Source organism: Heteronotia binoei, chromosome 2 (genome assembly GCF_032191835.1).
Source record: "Heteronotia binoei isolate CCM8104 ecotype False Entrance Well chromosome 2, APGP_CSIRO_Hbin_v1, whole genome shotgun sequence".
NCBI lineage: Eukaryota > Metazoa > Chordata > Lepidosauria > Squamata > Gekkonidae > Heteronotia > Heteronotia binoei.
Genome location: NC_083224.1, coordinates 161,098,585 through 161,114,916, shown reverse-complemented (window position 1 = coordinate 161,114,916; position 16,332 = coordinate 161,098,585). Strand labels below are relative to the sequence as shown.

The 16,332-nt window shown below is 42.8% G+C and overlaps 1 protein-coding gene across 2 annotated transcripts in view; it reads left to right on the top strand.

Annotated features, from left to right (window-relative positions):
* Positions 1-16,332, top strand: part of CFH (complement factor H) — an 83,664-nt gene that overhangs the window by 15,729 nt on the left and 51,603 nt on the right. For both annotated transcript variants that reach the window (XM_060232363.1, XM_060232362.1), the window contains exons 4-7: positions 2,278-2,354; positions 4,278-4,472; positions 6,391-6,561; positions 7,922-8,095. In XM_060232363.1, coding sequence (XP_060088346.1) covers positions 2,278-2,354; positions 4,278-4,472; positions 6,391-6,561; positions 7,922-8,095 — 617 coding nt within the window. The remainder of the gene's footprint in view (positions 1-2,277; positions 2,355-4,277; positions 4,473-6,390; positions 6,562-7,921; positions 8,096-16,332) is intronic.

Genomic DNA, 16,332 nt, shown 5'->3' with positions numbered 1-16,332 from the left:
GCTTTTGTACTGGGACCTCTCTCCCCTTTCCATTTTTGGTTCCTCATAAACAGGAGTTATGGCTTGTTGGAAACAAATGTTTGCATTCTCTGATCAGGGCTGGCCCTGCCACTAGGCAAACTAGGCTGTTGCCTAGGAAGCTGATGGACTGGGTGTGCCAAATTGGGATGCAAAAGCAGGGAGAGGATCTTTCCCCTCCCCTGTGCTTTCTACCTGCTTTTGCACCCCCTTTAAATTCCCTTTTCTAGCATTGTGCCGCAACAGCAGCCTGACCCCTCCATTCTGTCCCGTGAGCCCACAGAGTCCATTCTATCCTGTGGGCCCATAGAAAAGAATGGACTCCATTCTGTCCCATGGGCCACAGGATAGAATGGACTCCATTATTTTCTAAGGGCCAATAGGATAGAATGATCAGGCCACCGCTGCAGCATGACTCTAGAGAAGGGGATTTGAACTTTAATCCTCTTCTCTGGTGTGGTGATGAAGAGAGGCATGCAAGTCATTAGTTTTGCCTACGGCGCAAAAGGCTCTAGGGCCGGCACTGTCTCTGATGCAGATTAGACTCAAATTCTGTCTGTAAAAATGCCTTAGGCTTGCAAAGAAATCCCTCCCACCCATGATAGAAGGACTGCCTGCAGCTTTGAGAAATAGAAGGCATCAGTGGCCATTTGCTGGGCAACCACAATATTATTGTCAAAACTTTGGTCAGGAAATGCAGAAATGGGGGAACAGCCTATCCCATGGCAACTTTTTGGCCTTTGAAGGTTGTCTCTTCAGGCTAAGCCAGGCAGCCAGTCACTGGGTGACTTGCTACAACCTGACTTACTTCACTCATCCAGGCCTGCTTGCTTACTACTGTTCAACACCATGAAAGCCAGTGTGGTATGGTGGCTGGAGTTTTGGACTAGGATATGAGAGGGCCCAAGTTCGAATCCCCACTCTACACTGGAAGCTGACTGGGTGACTTTGGGGCAATGTCACATTCTGAACCTAACTTACCTCAAAGGGCTGCTGTGTAGATAAAATGGAGGAGATAAGAATGATGTAAGCTGCGTTGGGCTCTGTTTTGGACATAGGTGGAATAAAAATGAAGCAACTAAATAATAAATATAGGTGGACAAATAAAATGTAGGCTGGTGGGTGGGTGGTAATGAGGCAGGAAAGAGACAGGATATACCAGAACAATGGAAAGAGGAAATAATGTAGAGATGCGAATGAAGGGGAAAGTGTGTTGCCCCCCTGCAGGGCCACCATGTGACTGAGCCTTTGTTTTCCTGGATAGAGGCTGCGGGGGGGGGGAGGCAAAGCTGCAAATGGGGGGCAGATAGAGGTAGGTTGCTTGATGGATGGCTTCCAAGGAAGGGAGAGATGAAATAGAGGGGTAGGGGAAAATGAGATAACCCCATTCAAGTCCCCCACTCCTATAAGTACAAAATCTATTGAAACATAAAGTTAGTGCCCATGTTTTGGGAACCTTTAGTATAACCAAGAAAGTACAACCCGGGATGGTACCATGCTGATGAAGGAGTGTGGCTATGCAGACTCATAGACTTGAATCTCAGTGGCTGTAGACCTTATGCTCGAGATTCAGGTTTAGTCCTATTCCAATGGTGGTCTCTCATTGAAAGAAATGGTTCCATGGGAATGAAGGCAATGCTTGTCATGCAAATAGGTGACCTTCCTGCAAGGAGTCTACTGCTCCCTGTATCAGCATCACAGGGGTGTTATAAACTTCTTGCAGACAAAGATGTTAATGCAATGTTCAGTGCAGTTGAGCAAGGTGGTTTTCGTTGACATTTCTGATCAGCTAGCAAACATTGTGGCTTACGATCCAGAAGGCCGCAAGGGTGAGCTCCATGTGTGTGCTGGAGTTTCTAAGCCCTCTACCCTCTTCAAAAGCAATCCACAAGGACTGGTCCTACAAACTCCTCCTGAACCTTGAATCAGCTTGGTAAGCAGCCCATTACAGCTCAAGGATCACCAGCCAGAAAAAAAAAAGAAAATACTTTTTTGTCTGTGCAAAATTCCTTCTATGCAATATATGACATGTCTTGGATCTCAACCCTTTCCGTTGTCATTTGTTTTGTCATCATATGCAACACAAGGGAGATTGCTGAGTGACGCTGGGAAATAATTCATTGCAGTTGAAATTGCATTTTTTTTCTTGTAGTGATACTTTGAATTGCAACATATTTCAAATTATTATTACAGAGAGCTTTTAACATGTGGCAGCTTTTGGCATGTCAGGATTTTACTTTTTCTTCCTTAAACTTTTAGATATCAGATGCTCAGCCAGACAAATTACCGAGATTGTCGAGCAGATGGGTGGAGCAATGATGTCCCACACTGTGAAGGTCAGTGGGCTTTCAAGCATATTATGCCAATGTCTTGCCTTTTGACTACTTCACTTTTGACTACTGCATTGGAGAGTTAGCTGTGCTTGTATGCCATGGTCTAAACGCTATAGGTGTAAACTGGAAAAAGCAAAAGTGAAACAAGGAGAGCTGAGTACTGTCTTGTTGTTATGAATGCTGTACCCAAGGAACACTGAAGATTGTTTATTCAGGTTGATATGAACTGTGGACTCCCTTCTGAATTGTTTGAATACTATTTTGGACTGATTTGGGGGGGGGGGGGTTAGGATACCTTTTTATGGAAATTTCATTAATAAGAGATTATATTTTCTAAATTGAATATCTTTATGTATTCACATTATTTGTGACTTTTTTTAGACTGGTTGGTCACGGAAACCTAGGTTTTTTTTTTTTTTTTTTCTTTCCTACCTGGAGACTGGCAATCCAGTACAGAATTGTCTTCATGCAGTGCTTGGCTGGATCCAAGTGTTTTTCCCATTTTATTTTATGCTTGCCCGTGAACCACTGTTTCTTGTATTAGAAAAGGTCCCAAAGCTGCTCATCTGGGAGAGGACTGTCACGTGGGCTAACGATTACTTTTTCTTAGAACTGTCAAGACCCCATTTCTTGCCACTGCTCAGAGCAGCCTAGGGAGAAAAATTAAAACTGGCCGCTGGCTCAACTGTATGACCACTTCCAGGGAAAACCCAGAAGCATACCATTCCTCTCTAGGAATAGACTTTCTTATGATTCTTAGAGAGTTGTGATGTTACATCCAGGTTTTTCATGGAAGTGACATTACAACATTAGGGACAGTGGGCTCTCTCATTCAATCACTCGTTCATTTATTCATTTATTCATTCATTTAATTAGTTTTTTAACAGCCCGTCCTTTCTTGTGAGGAGTTCAGGTTGGTTTACAACAATTAGATTTAATACAATATTTTCAAAGTTAAAATAATAAAACAATATTCAAAATATTCAGAGCATTCAACACTTTAAAACAAGTTGGCAGTGCAAGTATTCAATCATTGGGGGTGAGGGGTGCCAGGCAGATGCAACAAACCATCGCTGGCCTCAACCATAGGTCTGGCAGAACATCTCTGCCTTACATGCCCTGCAAATCATTAGCAGATCAGACAGAGCAGGGATGTCATTTGGCAGAGAGTTCTACTAGGCTGGGGCCAGGGCACAGAAGGCCCTGGCCCTGGTTGAGGCCAGCCAGATAACTTTTGGGCCGGGGATTACCAGAAGATTCTTATCAGCAGTTCTTAATGCCCTTTGGGGATATACCTTCCTCTTCTTCCTCTCCTGCTGGTTGCAAGGCAACCTTACTTTTATCCTTCCTTATCCTGTTGTCTTAGACTTGGAATGTCTTCACCTAAGCACTAGTCATTGACCGCCTTGGAAAAAGCCTATGTACCTTTCAATATGTAGAGCCAGTTGTAAATCTCCAGGGCGATGCCCACATATGTCATTTAACAGTTTACTGCCTTCATACATGACCTATTTTAGTTATTGTGGCTCATAAGATAGACCTCCATGAATTTTAATAATCCTTTTTTAAAAAGCCATCTAATCTTTGGTTAAAAATTCCATAATTTAGATCTGTATACAGAATACTATTCTGATAATGCTCAGCTCTGAAATACATGATGTATAGTTGATTACTTCATGAGGCTTCCTATCAAGTCTTCTATGTAACTCTTTGCTCTGCCCCAGCAGGTTTAGCATCAAAGGTCTGCTCCATACATGCAGCAACTTTTCCACCGGACTAAGGTGGCATTGTTGAACTGATCTCCTTTTTGTCCATTTGCAATGACTCCATGATGCATCTTGGATTTTTTGTTTATTTACTTGTTTTTGCTGAACTTTTAACCATGACTTGATAAACCATTCTACAACATTGTTACTTGTTTTACAGTAAAGAAATGCTTCCCAGTACAGCCACCAGAAAATGGCAGGATTGTTATGACTGGAATACTTGGGCTGGACCAAGATTTTATATTTGGACAGGCATTACGATTTGAATGCAATCCAAAATTCAGAATTGTGGGCTCCAAACAAATTGTTTGTGCAGATGGGGGACAGTGGAATGCAGGCGTACCAACATGCGAAGGTGAGAACAAAAGAAATCCTCCCTTCCATTTACCCTGGTCTCAGAGCTTTCTTGGCGTTGAACTCAACTGCTGCACCACTGAACTGTTCCATCTAAGCTGACCTTTAGATATAAACTTGCTGGTGTTGGATCTGACAGCAGCTCGCATGCTTCAAGTGACTCTAGGTATTTTTACATCTACTTGTGCAGCCTGTACACTATCATGCTTGCAAAACTTGAAGAGGGAGACAGACTTTAATAATACCAGGGTTTTTCCCTGGCTCTTAATTCTTGTGACTGTTGTAGATACATTCAAAGACCCATGTCTGCTGAATGAGATAAAAATCTTGTCCAGCATCTAGTTCCCAAAATCAGCCTACCAGGTGCCCCCTAAAGGATATGCTCTTTGACCTCAGAGGTTTCAGTTGCTAGTTGTCATGGCTAGTAGTCATTTATAGTCCTGTTTTCCATGAATTGGCTTAAGCTTGTAAAGCCATCCAAAGCCATGTACATCTATTATGTGTTAATTACATGTTGTGTGATCAACCTGCCTTTGGTCTGTCCTGAAAAGGCTACTCATCAATTTCATTTATGTCCTGAAGTTCTAGTATTATAGGAGAGAGAGGGGGCAAATTGGGTATGCAAACAGATAAATGACCCCAGGAGAAAGTTTGATTCTACTTCTACAAGAAGAAGTTATAGGTTTGTCCACACCACATTCACCCCTTAGTACTGCACATCATGAACATGCAAAGGCCCTGATTCCTTGGAAGAAAATATAGCTACATAAAACTGTTAAAACTCCAGGAATGCTGTCGTGCTTCTGCAGAAAGGCAATAAATATCGACAGAACAAGCAATATGAACATCTTTTTAAAAAATTTGAAATACTTTACATACTGTGGGTCATGCAAAGTGGAGGGCTAATCAACAGCAGCTGGAATAAAATAGGGTATAGAAAATAATTTAAAATATATTTAAAATATATCATGGAAGGAACATGTCGTGGAAGGAAAAAATGTAATGACATTCAGGGCAATAGTGTCTAGTGGGGAGGAAAAATAATAATTAAAAAATAACCTGAATTAGTAATTAAAAATATCCGTTTCTCCCAAAGGACAAAAAATGTATTATTTTCAGTACTTGGTTTTTTTATGCCACTTCATGAGAGCAGGTAAAGGCTTTCTGAGTCTGACATTAGCAGCAGTGCTCCAGTATCACTTGATAATTCAGAAATCCAATACTCAGAAAGAAGATAATTCTGTTACCAGCTACCTATGCAAATTCACTGTCACAAGGGCCCTCTTGGGAGAGAAGATTATAGCAAAATGTAATTTACTGGTGCTCTGTAGTAGTTCAGCACCTCATGTATTACCTTTGTAATCTTTAGATCGATCCTGCAATGTAGGCCATTCTTAAATCATCTCCATATTATTCCTGTTTTGATCATTATCATCACAGATTGTCTAGGGGGTTCAGGAAATGCACTAAATATAACAGAGTAGGGCATGATGGTATTCTATCTCTTATTTATTTATTATTCATTGAAACACATATGCCACATACCTTCCTTGTGGCTCATGGCAGCTTCAAAAGAAAGTCTAAAACTTAGAAGGAATGGCTGACAACAAACTTAGAATGAAGTCAGCCATCGTCAGAGATTCAAATAAAGTTAAGGGATCTCAAGTCATGGAGAAGAGATCAAGGAAGGGAGTCAACTTCCTATAACAAACCAAAAATAACATACATAGCTCAATGAATTGCCAGAAACTTAATGGTAAAACCACAACCACACTTCACATTCTGAGTCTGTGAATCACAAACTTCAGAATTATGGTGACATGAAACCGAGTACATTCCTGCCTGAGCTGGAGAAGTATCTCTGATTGCTGCCAGCTATCAATAGCAAATAAGCATTTTCTTTATATTTTTTTCAATAGCAATAATCTGCCAAGCAGGAAAGATCCCAAATGGCTACATAACTTCACTAAAGAATGTTTACAGGGATGGTGATGAGTTACAGTTTCAGTGTTACAGTGGATATAAGCCTGTTGACAGACCTACTGCAATATGCAGTGAGAATGGATGGAATACAAGGCTTGAGTGTACAGGTTTGTATGGTTCTATTTTCTAGGGATGTAACACATAGACAATTAGATTGAGTTCATCAATTAAACTTGTAATCAGTTTAAGGGGGTTTTTCAAAAAGTTTTATTGGTTTTAAGAAGGAAAAGGGATAGGGAAGGGAAAAAAAAACACAATACGTTCTGGTATTATTTTGCATAGGAATACTTTCAAAAAGACTTAGTTCTACAATATTTTCTTTACATAGATTGTCCCCTATTATTTTGTCTCAACTACACAGGATCCATTTTCAAATTTTATAGTATAAATCTTTTGTGAAAATTGTCTGGTAATTTTGACAACTCCAGTAAAGATAAATTTTACTTGTAATCAATTTAAAAGTGAGCTGTGATTCATAGGAGTGGTAAATTGCTAATTTTTATTTGTTAAATTGTTTTTATTAAAAATGCTGCCACTTTTAAAATACTGCTGCAGATCACAGAGACCCCACAGGCACAGGATGTGGCTCTCACATTCCAGAGAGCTAAGAGCTCAACAAATGCCAGGACTCCACCAATGCCAAATGTGACAAAACTACAACTGGCGCCAATCCTTGCATTAAGTAGCAAGTCTCTGGGGACAGGCCGCAGCAGCCAGATGGTGGCCCAGAGCAGTTGTTTGGAGGGAATAGAGCCTCAAACCTTCAGGGGGTACCTCTCAACCTCTTCCCCTGGTTTGAATGTGGGAGAAAAGTTTTGCAAGGCTTTGGGGCTACCAGAGACTGGAAATAGGAGAGGAAGAAGTCAGAGAAACCCTACCTGGCCTGTTTACACCACTGAAAAAGAGAAGGAATCTCAGGAGGAATTTCAGAGGAGAAAGGAGAAGGAGGACCCAAGTAAAAAAAAAAAAACCCTCTCCTCACATTCTGAGGCTTAAAGGGGGTGGAAAGGGTTTGATCCTGATGGATTGCTTGCTTGAGGAGAATTGTATTAAGGATTAAATTCCTTTTCCAATTATTTCTGAATGGTGTTAATTTTTTAATTTGGTTTAGTTGGAATATATTAAAAAATCAGGCCTATTTGCTTTGGTTTTTAACTAAAGTCCAAATGAAGATCTGTACTTTTTGAGAACCATTTAAATATTTGAAAACTAGCAGCATATTCCTGTTCTCTCAACTTAACTTGTCTAAAGACACCCTGCATCTTCAACCTTTCCTGATAAATATTAATTTATACACTAACTGTCATACACACACTACTCTAATCTCAGCCAATATCTGAAGAGAAGTAAAAATCCATTTACGTATCAGATGTTACCTAGTGTTGGTGATACTATGATGACTAATGAGAGCCAAACAGTGAATTTTTTTGCCAGACTCCTCTTGGCTAAACATCTGTTCCTCCACAGAAATTGTATGCTCACATCCAGAAGTAAATAATGGCAGTGTCAGTCCTCAGCGCCAACTGCACTCAAATGAAGACACAATCGAGATACAGTGTAATCCTGGCTATGAGCCTGAACGCCGGCAAAAAACTTCCAAGTGCACTAAGGATGGCTGGCTACCACAACCAAAATGTGTCTGTAAGTAGTTTTTACCCTTGCAGTGATCTCTTCAAAGTCAAAAGCTGAATGGTGAATTTTAGGTTGGCTCAGACCATTGTATGATTCATAAAATCAGTGCCCAACCTTATAGTACATAGAACAGAATGGGTATGAAATGAAGGACTACATATCACTAGGAATTTAATCTTTTACAAGAATCCTTCTGTCACAGAGGTGGTTACAGAGACCTATGGGATTTGTTTCTGCTACTTACTCTGCTCACTAAAGTTAGAGTATGTGTCTAGAAAAATTTCATTATAATTATTATAATTATTTCATTATAATTTCATTATAATTTCATTATAATTATTTTCCCCACAATTGCTCATTTTTGTGTGGGACTTTACCATTACAAAATTTGGTGGTTTCAGTATCTGGGGATATTATTTCTGTTGGAAAATAAAGGTTTTTATAGAATAGAATCATAGAGTTGGAATGGACCTCCAGATCATCTAGTCTAGCAGTGACCAAACTTGCTTAACCTAAGAGCCACATCGAACAAATATCAGATGTTTGAGAACTGCAAGACATGAATGTCAGATGCTTGAGAGAAGGAAGGAAGGAAGGAAGGAAGGAAGGAAGGAAGGAAGGAAGGAAGGAAGGAAGGAAGGAAGGCTATTGATTTATATCCTGCCCTCTCTGAATCAGAGTCTCAGAGCAGCTTACAATCTCCTTTACCTTTATCGCCCACAACAGACACCCTGTAAGGTAGATGGGTCTGAGAGAGCTCTCACAGAAGCTGCCCTTTCAAGGACAACTCTGTGAGATCTATGACTGACCCATTCCAGCAGCTGCAAGTGGAGGAGTGGGGAATCAAGCCCAGATCTCCCCGATAAGAGTTCACACAGTTAACCTCTACACCAAACTGGCAGGCAGGCAGGCAGGCAGGCAGGCAAGAAAGAAAGAAAGAAAGAAAGAAAGAAAGAAAGAAAGAAAGAAAGAAAGAAAGAAAGAAAGAAAGAAAGAAAGAAAGAAAGAAAGAAAGAAAGAAAGAAAGAAAGAAAGAAAATAGATGGTGAAGGGAGGAAGGAGGGAGAGGTGGAAAGAAAGCAACTTTCACTTTAAATGCATTCTCCAAGCCATCAACTGGTTTGGCTTGAAGAAGTGATTTAAAGAGACAAATGACTTCTCCAAGTCAGCCAACAGGGCAGTGGGGGCTTGGAAAGCCACACAATATGTGTGAAAGAGTCACATGTGGCTCCTGAGCTGCAGCTTGGCCACCCCTGTACTATATAAATCACTGACCACCATTTGCATTATTATACATCTCTCTTTGCCTTGACACCAAGGTTAGTAAATACAGCTCCTACAAGAGATATGGAACTAAGAGGGAACCCTGCACAGCCCTCTATAATTCCGTCCCTGCTTCCAGTGGCTCCCTCAGCTTTTGCACTCTCTCCCCCTCCTTTTCCAGTCTACACATGGAGGAAATAGTCGCCTACCTATGGATCAGCACTCAGAGGCTGACTGAGGTCCCTATGCAATGCATGCTTACTTCTGAGTAAACCAGCATTAAATTCCTCCTTAGTCTCTGGGAGCTGTACAATATGTGTGAAAGAGCCACATGTGGCTCCCGAGCTGCAGTCTGGCCACTCCTGATCTAGTCCAATCCCCTATACAATGCAGGAAATTCACACTTCCTCACTCAAACACCTCTAGTGACCCCTGCTCCATGCAAAGATGGCCAACCCCCCCCCCCTCCAGGATTCCTGACTAAACTGCCCTGGAGCAAAATTGCTTCCTGAACTGAACATGGCAGTTAGCATTTCCCTGGGCATGTAAGAAAGGGCCATGAGAACTAAGCACCCCTTCCTGCCCTCCCTCTCATGATCTGCCTAAGTTCACAGGATCAGCATTGCTGTCAGATGGCCATCTAGCCTCACTTTAAAACTTCCAAAGAATGAGAGTCTACCACCTCCTGAGGAAGTGGTTACTCTATCATGAAGTTCTTCCTAATGTTTAGCCAAAAACCCTTTTAATTTAATTTCAACCTATATTCTGATCCAGCCTCCTGGGGCAACAGAAAACAACTCCACACCATCCTTTATATGATAGCCCTTCAAGTACTTGAAGATGGTGATCATATCACCTTTCAGTTGTCTCCTCTCCAAGCTAAACATACCCAGCTTCTTCAACCTCTCCTCATACGACTTGGTCTCCAGACCCCTCACCATGTTTGTTGCCCTCCTCTGGACGCATTCCAGCTTTTCTATATCCTTCTTAAATTGTGGTTTGAGGTAAATGTTTTTGTGCACAACCAAAGACCCCCAAGTTTCAAGTGAATAGGATGAAAAGAGTCAATTTCACATAGACCTAAAGTAAGTGCTTCTCAGTACACATTCAATTTTTTTCCACTCTGATTCCTAAAATGGCAGCCAAGCAGCATCCAAGCAAAACCCCAGTCAACCATGGATTTTTTTAAAACCCTTTTTGTATTTTCTACTCTTGTGGAGACTGATGGACAATAAAAATTCCTTATCTCTCCACTGAAAACTCTGCATTTCTCATCCGTCCTTGCTGTGGCCTGTTTCCTTTCACAGAGTAAAAGTTGCTTCCTTTGCACCCCTAACTTCTGGCTGTTCTTCATCCAGCTTCCATTTTCCCAAACCCACACATACCTCCACTAATTTCTGTCTATTTTTCTGCAAATATCTTCCAGAGAAAAGGATGTGTCATTAGCAAGACTGCTGCCATTTACCACCTTGATCCTGCCAGAGAGTTCTTTTTAAAAAAACTATTTAATGTCCATGCATACGTTGTTTCAACAAAAATAAATCTTTCTGCTCACCTAATATGAAGAGCAGGGCACATACATAATAGTGATAGGAAAAGGGAGATACCCTACATACAATCAAGACAATTTAAAATTAGAAAAAGGAAAGGTACAGAATAAAATCAAACTTTCCAGATTTTTGATTCATCATCTGTAAAACCTTCATTAGGCATTTATTAGGTACCAGTAATAAGGCCCTTTGTGAAGAAAAATACAGTGGGCTCTAGAAAGAGGCTCTGGGTGAGTGCACCCCCCCTTGCTGTCTTCCACCCACACAAGTGAAAGTGTGTGCTTCCTCCGCACACCTGAAGGAAGATGTCTGTCATCTGGGGAACAGTTTTAATTCTGAGTGATCTCCAGCCCTCACCTGGAAATTTGGCAAAATAAGGGAAAAACATGGTGAGGTTGAGAGCCTGGAGATAACTGTGCCAACAATTGCTAATTACTATTGTGATTTCTTCACACAGTACCGTTATACCAAAGGTCAAAAACCATCAAAACTCAATAGATTGAAACTTATTTTACATTTATGATAGAACATAAGATTACAAATTTGCAAAGTAATACATATAATCAATTACAAGTCTATTGCTAGTACATATTTATAGAGTCCACTAACAGGATGAAAAAAGGCAATTTTCTTCGGTACCACATGTACTCCGAAGGTGCTAGCATTTCTCTTGAATAGAAAAGTAAGTACTCTGAAAGTGCTAGCATTTCTCTTGAATAAGAAAGTGACATGTTTCCTAGGTAGTGTAGGTGTGTTTCAGTTATTTATTTATTATTTATTTATTACTTTACATTTATATCCCACCCTCTCCGCAAGCGGACTCCGGGCGGCTTACAGTATCATAAAAACAGTCAATTCCATAAAACATATAAAACCATAATACATTTATCAGTTTAAAACTATTACGCTATCTCAATCCAGTCTGGTGGTATTAGGTTCTGACTATGACCACCAGCTTCTGTAGGATGTCCGGTGGTAGCCCATTTTCAGTCAACCAGAAAAGCCTGTCTAAACAGTTCGGTCTTACAGGCCCTGCGGAACGCCGACAAATCCCGCAGGGCCCTTATAGCTTCTGGGAGGGTGTTCCAGAGTTCTGGTGCTGCCACCGAGAAGGCCCTAGATCTTGTTGCGCATAGCCTGGCTTCTTTTGGGCCAGGGGCAGACAACAGATTTTTTGTCCCTGATCTCAGTGCTCTCTGGGGGATATATGGGGAAAGGCGGTCCCATAGATAGGCCGGTCCCTGACCATAAAGGGCTTTAAAGGTTAGTACCAACACCTTGAAGCGAACTCGGAACACAACAGGCTCTCTCAGCACTGGCCGAATGTGCTCCCGTCGTGGTAGCCCCATTAACAGCCGTGCCGCAGCGTTCTGCACTAGTTGTAGTCTCCGGGTTAGCGTCAGGGATAGCCCCATGTAGAGAGCATTACAGTGATCTATTCTTGAGGTGACTGTAGCATGGATTACCATCGCTAGGTCGCTGCGGTCCAGGTAAGGGGCCAGCTGCCGTGCTTGCCGAAGATGGAAAAAGGCAGATCTAACAGTGGCTGCCACCTGAGCCTCCATTGTAAGGGAGGACTCAAGGAGCACGCCTAAGCTCTTGACCTTGGGGACCGGTATTAGTGGCACCCCGTCAAGGGTCGGCAGCTGGATCTCTCTCCCCGGACCGCCCCGACCCAGGTAGAGAACCTCCGTCTTCGTCGGATTCAATTTCAGTAGCGTCCTTCATCTGACAAAATTACTGAATTTCCTGGAACTGAATACACAATACTTACAATATAATATAAATAAAACCTTTCACTCATTAACAAAAGGAATTTTGCAAACGCAATTCACCCTGTGCTCATTACATTACTAACGTGAATGTCTGTAGTCAATTTCACAAAAAGCACAAGCAGTTCGCCTGTGCAGCGGAAGGTGCATCTGGTCATTAAATAACAGCACCTGTAAAATTATGTTACAAAAAAGGAGTGAGATCCAAGGCTGCATTAAGACCATGAAGAAAGACAGTATCAAACTACATAATCCTGCATTTCAAATCCTTAGGATCATGGTTGTGTTCAACCCTCCCATTGGCTGACTCCCCTGCCTACTGCAGGTCCAGAAATGTTGAACAAACCATAAAAACTATTTTACCTCAGAGACAGATATATCTCTAACTCTTCTCTGTGACCGATTTCGCACTCACCTTACGCCACTCTCACGTTTGTCTTCTCAGCATGGCTTCCTTCCGATTTCCCACTCCCCCCCCCCCCGGGCTACAGCAAGTGTCGGAGTTTTCACGCAGCAAAGAGAAACTGCTAGAAACCAGTTTCTCTTTGCTGCACAGAAATACCGATGTTTGCTGCAGCCTCGGAGAAGATAGTGGGAAATCGGAAGGAAGCCACGCTGAGAAGATGAATGTGAGTGCGGCGTAAGGTGAGTGCAAAATTGGTCTGTGACATCTCTGTCAGGCAGCTTCATGAAAAGCGTCAACAGCAAAAGACGTCTGCTGCCCCATCAATGACCCACCCAGATGGCCTCCCAGCACATGCAGCCTCTGAAGGCTGCAGAAATACCAAGGGAACTGCTGCCTCTGTAGTGTGACTAGGTGGCAAGGCCTGGCCCCACTAGGAGCATTTCCTCACAGGCCATGGCTCTTTCATGTCACTCCTTCCCTCAGCCTCACCTCTAGCCAGAGGCTGTTGCTAGACAAAAGGAGAGGCCTCAGATTAATAGAATGGCATACAGTCCACCCTCCAAAACAGCTGTTTTCTCCAGAATGGGAGAGAGATCTGTTGTCTGGAGTTCAGTTGTGATCCCAAGAGATCTTCAGGCTCTACCTGGAGGTCGGCTACCCTAGGTCTGGCAGCACCCTCAAGATGACTTGATGCCACCCTACTGGCATGACTTAACTAGGCCTGGCTACTTGCTCTTGCTCCCCCTTATGACAGCCAGTGTGATTTAGCAGTTGTCAACTTCAAATTGGCAAATTCCTGGAGATATGTGCCCCCTTGCCCAGATTGCCAGAGGTTTTGGGCTGGGTTGTTACCAGTATGCAGATGACACCCAGCTCTATCTGTTGATGGAAGGCCACCCAGACTCTACCCCAGACCATCTAACCAGGGCACTGGAAGCAGTGGCTGGTTGGCTGCAATTGAGCCAGCTGAAGCTTAATCCAACCAAGACGGAGGTCCTGTACATGAGTCGTGGGGGGCTAAAATTGGGTATCCGACTCCCCACTCTGGATGGCGCATCTCTTGTGTAAGCTCAGAAGGTGAGGAGCTTGGGGGTGATACTGGATGCCTCCCTTTCTATGGAGGCCCAGGTCACAGCTGTTGCACACTCTGCCTTTTACCATCTTCGGCAGGCCAAACAACTGGCACCCTATCTGGCCCCTCGGGACTTAGCTACAGTGATCCATGCAACAGTCACTTGCAGGTTGGACTACTGTAACTTGCTCTACACAGGCTTGCCCTTGAGGCTGATCCGGAAGCTCCAGCTGGTGCAGAATGCGTCAGCACGCTTTCTGACTGAATCACCTGTATGGGCGAGCAATCTGTACTGGCTACCAATCGAGTACCAGATCCACTTCAAGGTTTTAGTATTGGCATTTAAAGCCTTATGCAGCCTGGGACCGGCATATCTGCAGGACCATCTCTCCCCATATGAGCCCCGAAGGTTGTTGCGTTTGACCAGTCAATACCTTCTGACCATCCCTGGCCCAAGGGATGTCTGGCTTGCCTCGACCAGGCCAGGGCTTTTTCAGCCCTGGCCCCGACCTCGTGGAATCAGCTCCCTGTAGAAGTGCGGGATCTACCGGATTTGTTAACATTCCGGAAGACCTGTAAGATGGAGCTGTTCCGCCAGGCCTATGGCTGAGGCGGACGAATGTCCTCATCTTATTATTCCATCTACATTGGCCTCTCTTCACTGATTGCCTAAGATCGGGCTGATACAGCTGATACTTTTGGACAAGTATGCCTTAAGCGATATGTCCACACCTTTTGTGACTGAACTGCCATCCATGCTGCTTTGAACTAACTGAGCTGTGGCTTAACTGTTTATTTTAATCTTTTAGTCTGTTTTAACTGTTTGATTGTTTTACTTTTATCTGTTAAATTGCTTATTAGTTTTAATGGTTTACTATGTTGGAATCTGCCCTGAGCCCACCATGGGAAAGGGCGGAGTACAAATTAACAGAAATAAATAAATAATAAAATAAAATTTGAGGGGAGGAGTCAGGGGACTGGGTTTGAGGAGGGTTGAGACTTCAGACAAGTACAATGCCATAGACTCCATTCTCCAAAGCAGCCATCTTCTCCTGGGGAACCACTGCTACCAATCTCCAGGAGAGGGCTGGAGATCACTCAGAATTACAACTGCTCTCCAAACGGCAGAGATCAGCTTCTCTTGAGGTGTGGGGTGAGTGAATGGCTTCACTTGGGTGGGTGAGAAGACAGCAGAGGTGAGGAGGCACTCACCCAGAGCCTCTTTCTAGAGCCTGTTGTATTTTTTTCCCCACACAATTGGCCTTATTCCTAGTGAGGAATAAAGAGAATAGCAAGAAGGTAAGCTGGGATGGGTTCTCTCTACCTGTCCAGAAGAGGCAAGGTCTGGGAGAAGAGCAAGACATCCATAAGTTTAGACACAGGAAAACACACACATACAGCAATAGGGCAGATCTTGTCCAGTTATAGGGCTAAATGCTAACTCAGCTCAAATGGATGTGCTTGCCCCTTAAAACAATATTCTGATGGGATTAGCTGGAACTAAAACAATTTGTTGGGAAACACTGAATAGGGTTCCCAGAAACAGACAGTGATCTGGAGGACCTTGTGATATTGTGCATGAATGTATCTAACGGTTGCTTGACAGCCCTCTGTTGTTAGAAGGGGAAGCTACCAGGGGATGGCTGGAAGGTGCTTAAGTAGTTTTATAATTATGGTAAACAGGCCGGGGAATGTCAGTCCAGGTGGGGAAATTATTAGTCAAAGGTGAAACAATGTCTTTTTCTGGAGACTAGGGTTGCCAAATCCTGCCTTGGCCTCAGTGGGGAGTCATTTCCCATGCACAAAGCTGCACTAGGGAACAACAGATAAAGTGGAGAGAGAATAATAAAAGCAAAGATGGCCTTGACTTAATTAAGAAAGGGATGCAGAAAGTGAATGGGAGGAAAAAAGAAGAAAAAAATCATTTAAAACAGGTCTGTGATCTGCAGGACTTTAGTTTGAACCCCACAACTTAACATGGTGGTGAATTTCATGGACACCCAAGTGTGTCTGTGTCTGTGTGTATGAAATCAGAAGGTAAATTAAAGTTGTGAAGAAATGCAGTATGGGCATCCTTCAAAAAACTAGCCATGTTAGTCACCCATTTTCAAGCTACTGCAAGTCTTTTTCAGTGCACCGATGTACTCTAACGCTGGGTTAGGGTTCTAATAATAATCTATTAT